Here is a 14,795-nt window from a genome sequence, read left to right as displayed (position 1 = left end):
ATGATTATATCTATGTTTGTAAAACAAACAATTACATCTATGTATGCAAATGTACAAACACATGTTTACACATGTCAATGTGAATATGTGTATATAAATGAACATGTTTACATGAGTGAATGGACAAACAAATGATCACATCTATGTATGTAAATAGACAAACATGTGTAAATAAGGTGTGTGTACGTAGACAACAGTATGTTGATATTTATATGAATGATTACATCCAGGGTGTCACTAAAGTATGGATGAATTAACCAAAAGGCATACATTATTTATTTAAATAAACATCAATAAACTGCGATGAGGTGGCGACTTGTCCAGGGTGTACCCCGCCTTCCGCCCGAATGCAGCTGAGATAGGCTCCAGCACCTCCCGCCACCCCAAAATGGCCAAACGGTAGAAAATGGATGGATGGAAAATGTATTTTTTGCATAAATGCTTTTAATTGAACATTTCAAATGTATTTGAATGACTTAGCAGTATTTTATATTTATTATGCCTTACCTTTTTTTTTTTGAAGCTTAAAAAGTGTGATTGTAATTCTTGTAAACAACAACAAGACACAAACAGTCAAGTTGTCACTTTAATGTTTTTGCATCCACTCCACGGTCTCAGTGTTTCCACTCAGACTGAGACCAGGAGAAGGTCAGAGGTCACTTGAGGATGAGCACTGGTCAGGTACAACAACAACAACAACAACAACAACAAAGTACACAAAACAGCAACAATGTTCACAAAACACAACTTAAGTCGCACAGAAAAAAGATTTGTCCGGAAATGTTCTAACTTGTGTTGGGACTTCAGATGTCGCTCGTTTCCATGGCGATACAAGAATCATCACACAAAAATGCACGGAATTAGACTTAGGTTGACCTTTATGAGGCAATTAAAAGACATCTTTTTATTTTTCTAACCTACCTTTTATAACCCTAGTTGGACTTTTGCTGTGGGCGGTCCTAATATTTCAAATGTGAAATGACAAAAATAATATCAACATGTTTCATTTTGGGAGTAAAAGAGGTGTAGAAAGTCAACATTTTAAAAGACACAACTTAAATACTATTTTCTTACAGCTGATGTTTCTGCGGGTGTTGTGCTTGTGAGGAGGAGGAGGTCAGCCCTTTGGTCTTTCCCCCCGCTCCACTTTCAGGTGTGTGGCAGCTCTGGTAAGAAGGACTATCTGGGCAGGATTTGAAGGCGGAGTCAAACTACGTAAGCACCGCCTATTTTGGCCCAGAAAGCCAAGAAAAAAAAGGAGCGTCGGGGCAAAAAACAGCTTAAACATGTTGTCACTATATTTGTAGACAATCACCAAATTAAAGAGAGTCGGGAAGTGTTATTGCAGCTGGAACAAATGTTGATCAACGATTGAGGTTGGGTTGGGTAAGGGACGTGCTAGCGCCTAGCAAACATGCTAAATACTATTTTACTATCTGAAAACATGTTTTACCTTATATTTACCAAAACGCCAGCTTTTATTTTGAAATTTGCCTTCGGAGTTTAGCGCTGCAGTGTGACTAATTTCCCTTTTAAGCTTAAAGGGAAGAACATGGAAGAGTTGTAAAATATCCTAAACACTATTTTACTATCTTAAAACATGTTTTACCTTATATTTACCAAAACGCCAGATTTTATTTTGAAATTTGCCTTTGGAGAGTTTAGCACTGCAGTGTATGAAACTAAGTTCCCTTTTACACTTAAAAGGCAGAACACGGAAGAGTTGTAAAATATCCACCCTGCCCAAGTGTTTTTATTTTACTCTAAAAGTCAGTTTTCAAGGCTATAAAGTTTACCTTCCAAATGTTGATTTGAAATCAGAGAAGGTAAACCTTCTTGATTTTGGATCAACATTTGGGGTTGTGTTGGGTAAGGAGTGTGCTAGCGACTAGCAAACATGCTAACCACTATTTTACTATCTGAAAACATGTCTTACTTTAGAATATTTACCAAAACACTAGCTTTTATTTTGAAATTTGCCTATGGAGTGTTTAAAACTTACCAATTTCCCATTTACACTTAAAGGGCAGAAACATGGAAGAGTTGTAAAATATCCACCCTGCCCAAGTGTTTTTATTTGACTCAAAAATGCAGTTTTCAAGGCTATAAAGACTACCTTCCCAAATGTTGATCCAAAATCAGAGAAGGTAAACCTCTTATTTTGAATCAACGATTGAGGTTGGGTTGGGTAAGGGACGTGCTAGCGCCTAGCAAACATGCTAAACACTATTTTCCTATCTGAAAACATGTTTTACCTTATATTTACCAAAACGCCAGCTTTTATTTTGAAATTTGCCTTAGGAGAGTTTAGCACTGCAGTGTATGAAACTAAGTTACCTTTTACGCGTAAAAAGCAGAACATGGAAGAGTTGTAAAATATCCATCCTGCCCAAGTGTTTTTATTTGACTCAAAAATTCAGTTTTCAAGGAAAAAAAAGCCTACCTTCCCAATTGTTGATCCAAAATCAGAGACGGTAAACCTACTCTGATTTTGGATCAACGATTGAGGTTGGATTGGGTAAGGGATCGGCTAGCGCCTAGCAAACATGCTAAGTACTATTTTACTATCTGAAAACATGTTTTACCTTATATTTACCATAACACCAGCTTTTATTTTGAAATTTGCCTTTGGAGAGTTTAGCGCTGCAGTGTGACTAATTTCCCTTTTACGTGTAAAAGGCAGAATACGGAAGAGTTGTAAAATATCCATCCTGCCCGAGTGTTTTTATTTGACTCAAAAATTCAGTTTTCAAGGCTATAAAGACTACCTTCCCAAATGTTGATTCGAAATCAGAGAAGGTAAACCTTCTCTGATTTTGGATCAACATTTGGGGTTGTGTTGGGTAAGAAGTGTGCTAGCGACTGGCAAACATGCTAACCACTATTTTACTATGTGAAAACATGTTTTACTTTATAATATTTACCAAAACACTAGCTTTTATTTTGAAATTTGCCTATGGAGTGTTTCAAACTTAACAATTTCCCATTTACACTTAAAAGGCAGAACATGGAAGATGAGTGCTGGAAAAATATCCACCCTGCCCAAGTTTTAATCTAAAATGCAGTTTTCAAGGCTATAAAGCCCAACCTTTTCAAGTGCTGATCTGAAATCAGAAAATTTGGATAAACTTCCTCTATGCGCTAATCAGAGAATGCAAACCGTGTCTGATTTTGGATCAGCAATCGCTATGCAATAATGAAAAAAGTAAGCCTTCTCTGATTTCGTATCAACGTTTGGAAGGTGGGCTTCTTAACCTTAAAAACTCATTTTTTATAATAAAATAAATTAAACTAGGATAGAATAGATATTTTCCATACTCTGTCTTTTGAGTGTAAATGGAAAATTAGTAAGTGTGATACACTGCAACACTCAATAGGCAAATTTCAAAATAAAAGCTGGTGTTTTGGTAAGTATTATAAGGTAAAGCATATTTTCGGATAATAAAATAGTGGTTAGCACGTTTGCTAGGTGTTAGCACGTCCCATACCTAACACAACCCCAAATGTTGATCGGAAATCAGAGAAGTCTTGCCTTCTCTGATTTCCGATCAACATTTGCATAAAAGTGATTGGTTTGATCCAGCTGCAATAACACTCTGACTCTCTTTAATTGTCATTGTTTGCGGGTGACGAAGGACGCTAACAAGCTAATAGCTTAAGGAGACACCAGCGTTCCAGCAGAGAATTCCTGGATTTCAAAATAAAATCTGATGTTTGGATAAATGTTATTATAAGGTTAAACATGTTTTCAGATGGTGAAATAGTGTATAGCATATTTGCTAGGTGCTAGCACGTCCCTCACCCAACCCGACCCCAAATGTTGCTCTGAAATCAGAGAAGGCTTGCATAAAAAGTGATTGGTTTGTTCCAGCTGCGATAACACTCCGACTCCCTTTAATAGTCATTGTTTGCGGGTGACGAAGGAAGCTAACAAGATATTCTGCCTTTTAAATGTAGATGGGAAATAATTCTGCAGCACTAATCACTCCGAGGGTGGATTTCAAAATAAAAGCTGATGTTTTGGTAAATGTTATTATAAGATTAAACATGTTTTCAGATGGTGAAATAGTGTATAGCATGTTTGCTAGGTGCTAGCACGTCCCTCACCCAACCCGACCCCAAATGTTGATCTGAAATCAGAGAAGGCTTGCATGAAAAGGGATTGGTTTGTTCCAGCTGCAATAACACTCCGACTCTGTTTAATAGTCATTGTTTGCGGGTGACAAAGTAAGCTAACAAGCTAATAGCTCAAGGAGACACGAGCGTTCCAGCAGAGAATTCCTGGATTTCAAAATAAAAGCTGATGTTTTGGTAAATGTTATTATAAGATTAAACAGGTTTTCAGATGGTGAAATAGTGCATAGCATGTTTGCTAGGTGCTAGCACGTCCCTCACCCAACCCGACCCCAAATGTTGCTCTGAAATCAGAGGCTTGCATAAAAAGTGATTGGTTTGTTCCAGCTGCAATAACACTCCGACTCTCTTTAATAGTCATTGTTTGCGGGTGACAAAGGAAGCTAACAAGATATTCTGCCTTTTAAATGTAGATGGGAAATAATTCTGCAGCACTAATCACTCCGAGGGTGGATTTCAAAATAAAAGCTGATGTTTTGATAAATGTTATTATGAGATTAAACATGTTTTCAGATGGTGAAATAGTGCACAGCATGTTTGCTAGGTGCTAGCACGTCCCTCACCCAACCCGACCCCAAATGTTGATCTGAAATCAGAGAAGGCTTGCATAAAAAGTGATTGGTTTGTTCCAGCTGCGATAACACTCCGACTCCCTTTAATAGTCATTGTTTGCGGGTGACGAAGGAAGCTAACAAGATATTCTGCCTTTTAAATGTAAATGGGAAATAATTCTGCAGCACTAACCAGTCCGAGGGTGGATTTCAAAATAAAAGCTGATGTTTTGGTAAAATGTTATAAGGTTAAACATGTTTCCAGATGGTGAAATAGGTGCTGGCACGTCCCTAACCTCTGGCTGCAAACATGTTAGAACTTATCCGTGTGTAGGTTTGGTTTGTTCCGGCTATTCAAATAAACAAAACAATTCATACATGGTCCCAAATGTCACTAATGAACTACGCATTTCATTAGATTTTTCCCTTTGAACCTAACAGCGGCGATATCTCGATTTTGGAGCACTCCTGCAAACGGCGACGTAGCAGTGAAGCGTTCATCTCGACACAACATTGAGCTTCACTTCACGTTAACTTTCGTGTTCTAAAAAGATGTGCAGGGGAAAGCCAAACAATGCCTTCCCAAACACACGTTGTCCTGTCCTGCTAAATGCTAAACAAAATGGCAACTTTATACACCAGCGCACGTTTTTTTTTTTGTAGCCAGAGCCTTCTGAAATTAAATGTACAATATTTGCATACGTGACTCATTGCCCCCCCCCCCCCGGTCACTACCGTCGCATTTCATCTTTTTCCTAAAAGAATGACATTTGTGCTTGGTGACATCACCACTCTGTACTTGCTGTGTTTCCTTCTGCTGGCTAGGAGGAGCGATCGCATTCCTGACTTGAGGACCGTTGGTGGACTCCCAAACTTTTTCCAGGGAGGGGAAAAACTGCACACAGGTCCATTTATGCCCCAAACTGATGTACCTTAATGTGCAGAAGGGAAGGCATTCATATGGAAGAAGGGGTGGGGGTTAATCATTTTGCAATGCAAGTGAGCTGAAAATGATGGAAAGTGCAGCACATAGCAATTGATACTGTGGTCAAAGTTGGAATTGCCTCAAAACGCATTTTAAGATGTTCAGCACTTTACTGCCATCTGGCGGTGGGAGTGGATAATCCAACCCCCCAATTTGTCACGTTTCATGTGTCAGGGCAGTATGAATGACCTTCCTACTGTATGCTAAACAAAACATCTTAGCTTAGCGTATACAAGACTAGTCTAATATTTAATAATTTATCTCTTTAATAATGAATTTTATGTAAAATAAATAGAAGATTTGGCTCCCTGATTTTGGGTCTTTTGATGTTTTTTGGAATGCGGCCGTGCGATCGCTCCTCGCATTACAGTCATTGGCTGCCGTGGCCTGGCCCCACCTCTTCCAATCAAGTGCAGCCAAGTTGATCAGAAATCAGAGCGCTCACACGAGCCAAACGGTGTCGGGTGCGCCTGGAGCGAGTACACCCAGACCTCAACACTTAACGCAAGTTGGATCTTCAAGCATCTCAATGTTTTTTTTCCCCGAATTCCTTCCTCCTGTCTTATACATTGGACTCTACAAAGGGTCTTTTGGCTTTCACGGGTGAGGTCGGACAAGGCTTTCTGTTGACGGGCAGTGTTCGAGCGAGCTTCACGTCAAGGTAAGGGAACTTGTGAGCGCCAACTTGACCCGCAGGGGTGTGGCTCGGCAGCACGTCGTAGTAGGACGGCTGCTGGTCATAATGGCCGTTGTTGTTGCTGCGGTTGTGGTAGGCGATGGAGAAGGGCTGTTGGAACTGGCTCGACTCCGCCTGTTTGGTGGGGGTTTTTCCCGGCGACGTGACGATGGTGTCCACCGAAGACACGGCCCAGGATCGAGAGGGGCTGAGGACGGATGAGGAAGTAGGAGGACCTTGTGTCCTCACGGACTTGTCATTAAGACCCATGTAAGGGGTGGTCCTGGAACGGCCGGCCTCTCCGGGATAAGTGCCGCCTCCGACTAGGCAAGTGTCTGGCTGCGGCGAGGAGATCAGGACAAGGTCGTCACGATGACCGATCACCTCTCCTGTGGGAATGTGCAGAGGTAAGTCAATGTGCTGGGTGGAGGCTGAGGTCCTGAAAGCCGCACCTCGGTTGGCCTGCTGCCCGCTCGCGAGGCTGCCGCTGCTGGTGGAGAATCGGACATTGGGACTCTGGGAGTGGTGGGCAGGTCTCTGGGGAAAGGCAGGGGAGTTCGGGTGAGCACTAAGTGGGCGTCGTAGTCCCCCCTGGTGGAGGTACTGGTGATCATCTTGTGGGCCTTCAGTTACTTCCATGGGGTAGTAGGCTGCTTTGGATTGGTTGCGGCAGAACTGACGGCCCTGTACGAAATGACTCATCCCTACTCGATCTCCTCCTCCTCTCCCATACACAGGTGCAGGTCTTGATTGGCAGACCAGGTCAACATCCACATTATCTTGTTTATATGAAGTTCCAGGGCCCAGACCTGCATGCGCCTGCTGGTTGGGTTGCATATCAAAGGGGCTCGGACAAATACCGTCCCCTAGTTCAGCGAGTTCCTGTGGCAGCTGGGCAAACTGAGAGTAGCCTGAACTCCCCAAAACCACACTGGAATGAATCGCTGAACTGGGTTGGCTTGTTCGGACTAGCTGGACTTTGGCTTGCTGGAGCCACTGGTTCTGGTTCTGGAACGATCTTAAATGTGCCTGTTGTTGATAGGCTTGTACTCCCTGGTTCTGGTCTGGGTGCTGAGCCGATAACACCTTCTGAATGTGACTGGGTTGACGTTCCAACAGGGGGCTGGTTGGTTGAGGACGCTGCCGTGGAGAAGTTGGGGGACTGAAACACTGATAAGAGGATGGAGGCGGAGGTGCAGAGAGAGAGGGCGAGTGGGTCGGACTGGCTTGGGGATGATATAAACGCGTTGGTGAGACGGACGAAGGTACGCTCTGGACTCCTGGGCAACCGTAGATGTTAAGACTTTGGATCATGGGCGCAGAAACATTTCCTTTCCACTGACTTCTATCCTCTTCATTGTCTGCATCCTTAGAGGTCTCCTCCTCGGGATCTCTGCCCCTGGCATCACTGGCGGAGAAGTTTCCTTGACAAACATGTTGCGTGGAGGGAGTGGAAGAGTCTTGTTGTCGACACTCTTCCTTGACCCGAGAGAGAAGGCGCTGAATCTCTCGGTTGGAGGGACACAGGCGGCTGGCCTCCAACAGGTCTTCAAGGGCTGCATGAAACTGCCTGCATTTTGAAAACACACAGTAATGAAAAGGTATTACTTACGAGACCCTGGTTGATAATACTGACACCTGAAATAATTTGATTGGATAACCGAATGTCAGGAATCCCATTCAAAAGTATCTTCAGGGGCAGGGATGGCTACTGAATTTCAAAAAATATATGCGTCAATGCGAGTGTGAAATGTTGTTCGTCTATCTGTGTTGGCCCTGCTATGAGGTGGCGACCTGTCCATGGTGTACCCTGCCTTCCGCCCGAAGGCAGCTGGGATAGGCTCCAGCCCCCCCGCCACCCCGAAAGTGACAAGCGGGTGGGTAGAATTATATCTAATTTACACTGGATATAGTTTACATTTCCTTTAACTGCACTATTTTTCTTGGACATGTGTGTTCTGTGTCGGGACGGGAATCGAAAACTGGTTCTTGTTCACAACCGGTTCCCAGTGTAGAAATTCCTTGGAATTGCTTGCCATTTTTTCCCCCCAAACGATTCTGGCAGGCGGGGATGACGTCATTACGCAACATGCCCAGTGACGTCATACAGCAACATGGCGCCCATGGCGGCAGAAACGTCTTTTTTACAAGAAAATGCAACAGCGCTACTTGTAATAATTGCAAGGCTGCAGTGTTGACGTTTCGGCGGTAACTAGTAATCTAACGCGTTATTTTTTATATTCAGTAACTCAGTTACCGTTATTACATGATGTGTTACTGCGTTATTTTACGTTATTTTTTATGTAGTATCGGCTAGAAACAGAAGATCTGAGTGTGTTTTATTGGAGCGCTGCAGTGTCGTCCTGCTGATTCTTCTTGTGTCACAAGCCGGAGGCGCGCTCTGTGTGTGTCTGGGTGTGGGGAGGGGAGGGGAGGTGGGCGTGTCTTTGTTTACTAACAACGAAGCCGCAGTCTGTCTTAACATGGAGATATTCTCACTTCTTTTTTTTGTCGAGCACAAAGAAAATAACATTTTAGTTAAATGTAAGTTGTGTCTTGGATCAAAGATCCAGTCTACTGCCCAAAACAGCAATTCAAATCTGCCTGTTTAGGCTTTGTGTATGTCACGTGTGCCTTCCTTAGGTGAAGCCAGGTTTACAGCTATGTTGTTATTATGCTGTTTGTTACTTATGTTTGTTATGTTGCAGCTATTTAAAATAGTTTTGTCAATTTGTTCTGGCCTGAAACAAATTGGCCCTTTCAAACATATCTTTGTCTTTGTGTGTTGTATGTAGACCACATTGCTTAGCAGAGTTCAGTGATGCAAATGCATGTCAAGTTGATCAACAGATTGTATTATTCTCCAGTGCAATAACAGTACTGAAATGAAGGCTAAAACGGCATTAAAGGGGGCCTTAAAATATATATATATATATATATATATAAGTAACTAAATAGTTACTTTTCACAATAACGCATTACTTTTTGGTGTAAGTAACTGAGTTACTTTTGAAATAAAGTAACTAGTAACTGTAACTAGTTACTGGTTTTCAGTAACTAACCCAACACTGCAAGGCTGCAATTCATCAAGAGGAGGCAATATGCTGAAAAATGTGAACATACAGCATGCAATTACTATGAATGAATGTCGCAATTACAATTACTATAAATGAATGTCACGTTCAGTTCATGTCTGCCGCTGGACAAATATCACCGAGCAGCGACTAAGTTTGGGGTCAAAAGCTTGCATGTATTTGCCACAGTAGATGCTCCTTTTTTCGGTAGGTGAATGTTCAATTGTAGTCAGAGAAAAGTTGCAGGTTTTCCTCCAACCATATTTTTGTTCGGTCGTTATAATATACAGGTGAACCTCAAAAAATGTGAATATGGTGTAAAAGTCCATTCCTGTCAGCAATGTGATACTAGTATGTGATATTAACTCATTACATGCAAAGTAAGAAATGTCAAGCCTTTATTATAATTTTGATGATCATGGCTTATTTACATCAAAAGAAGGCTTGACATATCTCACTTTGCATGTGATGAGGTAATATCACAATGTTATATTCTTGCGTAACTTCCATACATAGTTTATTTTGTTATATTCTACAGAAGAATATTTAGTTCTTAAATTTATTTTCAAAACCTTTTTTTTTTCTATGTTTGTGCTTCTTGAAGGGGAACTGCACTTTTTGGGAATTTTGCCTATCATTCACAATTAGAGATGTCCTATAATGGCTTTTTTGCCGATATCCGATATTGTCCAACTCTTAATTACCGATACTGATATCAACCGATACCGATATATACAGTCGTGGAATTAACACATTATTATGCCTAATTTTGTTGTGATGCCCCGCTGGATGCATTAAACAATGTAACAAGGTTTTCCAAAATAAATCAACTCAAGTTATGGAAAAAAGTGCCAACATGGCACTGCCATATTTATTATTGAAGTCACAAAGTGCATTATTTTTTTTTAACATGCCTCAAAACAGCAGCTTGGAATTTGGGACATGCTCTCCCTGAGAGAGCATGAGGAGGTTGAGGTGGGCGGGGTTTTGGGGGGGTAGGGGATAGCAGGGGGTGTATATTGTAGCGTCCCGGAAGAGTTAGTGCTGCAAGGGGTTCTGGGTATTTGTTCTGTTGTGTTTATGTTGTGTTACGGTGCGGATGTTCTCCCGAAATGTGTTTGTCATTCTTGTTTGGTGTGGGTTCACAGTGTGGCGCATATTTGTAACAGTGTTAAAGTTGTTTATACGCGCACCCTCAGTGTGACCTGTATGGCTGTTGACCAAGTATGCCTTGCATTCACTTATGTGTGTGAAAAACCATATATATTATGTGACTAGGCCGGCACGCAAAGGCAGTGCCTTTAAGGTTTATTGGCGCTCTGTACTTCTCCCTACGTCCGTGTACACAGCGGCGTTTTAAAAAGTCATATATTTTACTTTTTTAAACCGATACCGATAATTTTGAAACCGATACCGATAATTTCCGATATTACATTTTAAAGCATTTATCGGCCGATAATATCGGCAGTCCGATGCTATCGGACATTCCTATTCACAATCCTTATGTAAGACAAACACATATGTTCTTCTCACTGGCGCTCATGGAAGGCGGACGCTCCCTTTCCCTCTCCCTTATCTCTCCTGCTTGCTTCTTTGTTTTGTCTCGTCTTAACTTTCTTGTTTCTTCTTTGTTTTGTCTCGTCTTAACTTTCTTGTTGCTTCTTTGTTTTGTCTCGTCTTAACTTTCTTGTTGCTTCTTTGTTTTGTCTCGTCTTAACTTTCTTGTTGCTTCTTTGTTTTGTCTCGTCTTAACTTTCTTGTTGCTTCTTTGTTTTGTCTCGTCTTAACTTTCTTGTTGCTTCTTTGTTTTGTCTCGTCTTAACTTTCTTGTTGCTTCTTTGTTTTGTCTCGTCTTAACTTTCTTGTTGCTTCTTTGTTTTGTCTCGTCTTAACTTTCTTGTTGCTTCTTTGTTTTGTCTCGTCTTAACTTTCTTGTTGCTTCTTTGTTTTGTCTCGTCTTAACTTTCTTGTTGCTTCTTTGTTTTGTCTCGTCTTAACTTTCTTGTTGCTTCTTTGTTTTGTCTCGTCTTAACTTTCTTGTTGCTTCTTTGTTTTGTCTCGTCTTAACTTTCTTGTTGCTTCTTTGTTTTGTCTCGTCTTAACTTTCTTGTTTCTTCTTTGTTTTGTCTCGTCTTAACTTTCTTGTTGCTTCTTTGTTTTGTCTCGTCTTAACTTTCTTGTTGCTTCTTTGTTTTGTCTCGTCTTAACTTTCTTGTTGCTTCTTTGTTTTGTCTCGTCTTAACTTTCTTGTTGCTTCTTTGTTTTGTCTCGTCTTAACTTTCTTGTTGCTTCTTTGTTTTGTCTCGTCTTAACTTTCTTGTTGCTTCTTTGTTTTGTCTCGTCTTAACTTTCTTGTTTCTTCTTTGTTTTGTCTCGTCTTAACTTTCTTGTTGCTTCTTTGTTTTGTCTCGTCTTAACTTTCTTGTTGCTTCTTTGTTTTGTCTCGTCTTAACTTTCTTGTTTCTTCTTTGTTTTGTCTCGTCTTAACTTTCTTGTTGCTTCTTTGTTTTGTCTCGTCTTAACTTTCTTGTTGCTTCTTTTTGCACTGCTCTCCAGATCTAAACAATGAAATTGATCCACTGGTCTCTCAACGAAATTGACAAGATCTTGGGTTTGGGGGGAACCTGCCTTTCTTGACCTTTCTTTCTTGTTGCTGGACACACGACGGACTCTCGGGAGGATAAGGAGTTTTGCATGCCTTACACAAACACATGCATCTAAGAAAATTACACGCCAAACACACACACATACCCCAACCCCAACCCCATGCCGTCGGTGCTTCGCCCCACGTGGCATGATAGCTGGCAGCTTCGGGCCGGATGCCCTCCCCCTCACCCCTTGTTGCAAGTCTTGTATGTTGTAATATGTATATGTGATTTGCTAGGGAGGTTTTTTCCCCCACTTAGATTACATTTTTTTAATCATCCTCCCCCAGCGTCAACCTTTTTCCCACCTGTTACGGGCCGCCGTAGTGGCGACCCATCAGCGATCCTGTTCTGTAACCCTGTACAGTGTTTAATTGTCTAATCTTGAACGGGTTTGTGCTGAAAACAAAGTTACGTTGTACTCGTGCAATGACAATAAATATCTATCTAGCCATTCTTTTTTTATGCATTCTAAATATCAAATAAACGCGAGCAAAATTCTGCTTACAATGGAGCCATAAAAAACATCCAAACACCTCCATTATGGTTTTATATACATGATGTAAGTACTGTATTTTTCGGACTATAAGTCGCAGTTTTTTTAATTGTTTGGCTGGAGGTGCAACTTATACTCAGGAGCGACTTATGTGTGAAATTATTAACACATTAGCGTAAAATATCAAATAATATTATTTAGCTCATTCACGTAAGAGACTAGATGTATAAGATTTCGTGGGATTTAGCGATTAGGAGTGACAGATTGTTTGGTAAACGTATAGCATGTTCTACATGTTATAGTTATTTGAATGACTCTTACCATAATAATAACATACCAGGCACGTTCTCAGTTGGTTATTTATGCGTCATATAACGTACACTTATTCAGCCTGTTGTTCACTATTCTTTATTTATTTTAAATTGCCTTTCAAATGTCTATTCTTGGTGTTGGGTTTTATCAAATACATTTCCCCCAAAAATGCGACTTATACTCCAGTGCGACTTATATATGTTTTTTTCCTTCTTTATTATGCATTTTCGGCAGGTGCGACTTATACTCCGGAGCAACTTATACTCCGAAAAATACGGTATATTCATAAATATTAACATATATAAATATATTATAGTGTCTTCAAAGTGTGCAGTTTTTTTTTTACTCAAGGGACAAGCGGTAGAAAATGGATGGATGGATGTTTACATTGATTCTTATGGAGAAATCTGCTTTACTATACAAACTTTTCGTTTGGCGAAATGTTGCATAGATTATGTTTTCATTCTGCTTTTTGACCGCCAAGTTTTGTGGACGGTCGTGTTTACGTGAGTCCACTTCGACAGCAACTTTTCCCCGCCATCTTTGTTGTAGTTTTTAGCGCTTCCATATACCGTATTTTTCGGAGTATAAGTCGCTCCGGAGTATAAGTCGCACCGGACGAAAATGTATAATAAAGAAGGAAAAAAATATATACAAGTCGCATTTTTGGGGGAAATTTATTTGATAAAATCCAACACCTAGAATAGACATTTGAAAGGCAATTTAAAATAAATAAAGAATAGTGAACAACAGGCTGAATGCCGCATAAATAACCAACTGAGAACGTGCCTGGTATGTTAACGTAACATATTATGGTAAGAGTCATTCAAATAACTATAACATATAGAACATGCTATACGTTTACCAAACAATCTGTCACTCCTAATCGCTAAATCCCATGAAATCTTATACGTCTAGTCTCTTACGTGAATGAGCTAAATAATATTATTATTATTAACAGATGTAAATTCAAACTATATGCTACTTTGTATTAGAAACGGCAACAGTGGAGGATGAAGGAGCTTATTGACTACAGCGTTGGATAGGGATGGGAATCGAAAAACCGGTTCCTGTTCAGAACCAATTCTCACGAGTAATAATTCCTTGGAATTGCTTGCCATGTATTCAAAAGGTTGCCTTTTGATCTTTCTGCTTGGGGATGACGTGATTAAGCAACGTGGGTAGTGACGTCAGATCTCAAAATAGCGAAGCACGGCGCAACTAACGCTCTAAAGTTGACTACATTTTACAAGAAAAGATTGCAACAGCGCAACTGGTATTAATTACAAGGCTGCTATTTCATCAAGAGGAAGACATCCGAGCAATATGCTGAAACATTAGAACACACAGCATGCACTAATAATAAATGAAAGTCCTGTTTTGAACCGCTCTTATCTAATCTCAGCAGCAGTAACGCTAGCACGTCATCTAAACACAACATCTATTATGTTAGCGCTATTATTTGTCAAATTGAAATGAATGCCTTCTCATTGAGATGAGCATGAGGAGAGACAGATTCTGACTGGCCCCGAGGCGAGCAGTACTCGCTCCAAATCCCGTCTGCCGCTAGACAAATATCAGCGAGCAGTGACTAAGTTTGTGGTCAAAAGTTTGCATTTTTGGAAGGTGAATATTCACTTGTAGTCAAAGAAAAGTTGCAAGTTTTCCTCCCACCAGTTTTTCCTCTGTCATTATGTTATACAGGTGAAAGTCATGAAATTAGAATATGGTGTAAAAGTCAATTCATGTCAGCAATTAACTTCAAATGTGAAACTAATCTGTGATTAGGGGTGTAACGGTACACAAAAATTTCGGTTCGGTACGTACCTCGGTTTAGAGGTCACGGTTCGGTTCATTTTCGGTACAGTAAGAAAACAACAAAATATACATTTTTGGGTTATTTATTTACCAAATTTGCAAAA

The 14,795-nt window shown here is 40.6% G+C and overlaps 1 protein-coding gene across 7 annotated transcripts in view; it reads right to left on the bottom strand.

Annotated features, from left to right (window-relative positions):
* Positions 1–347: 347 nt before the first annotated feature.
* tanc2a (tetratricopeptide repeat, ankyrin repeat and coiled-coil containing 2a) overlaps positions 348–14,795 on the bottom strand; it is a 160,689-nt gene continuing 146,241 nt past the window's right edge. For 4 of the 7 annotated variants that reach the window (XM_062036879.1, XM_062036880.1, XM_062036874.1 and 1 more), the window contains one exon: positions 349–7,916. In XM_062036879.1, the coding sequence (XP_061892863.1) occupies positions 6,233–7,916 (1,684 nt within the window). In that variant the 3' untranslated portion in view covers positions 349–6,232. Of the gene's footprint in view, positions 7,917–14,795 lie in introns of all 7 variants that reach the window. The other 3 variants (XM_062036877.1, XM_062036876.1, XM_062036878.1) reach the window with 2 other exon arrangements.

The sequence above is a fragment of the Entelurus aequoreus genome, linkage group LG25 (genome assembly GCF_033978785.1).
Source record: "Entelurus aequoreus isolate RoL-2023_Sb linkage group LG25, RoL_Eaeq_v1.1, whole genome shotgun sequence".
Taxonomy (NCBI): domain Eukaryota; kingdom Metazoa; phylum Chordata; class Actinopteri; order Syngnathiformes; family Syngnathidae; genus Entelurus; species Entelurus aequoreus.
Note: the sequence above shows the minus strand (reverse complement) of the source record. Positions and strands in the feature narration are given on the sequence as shown.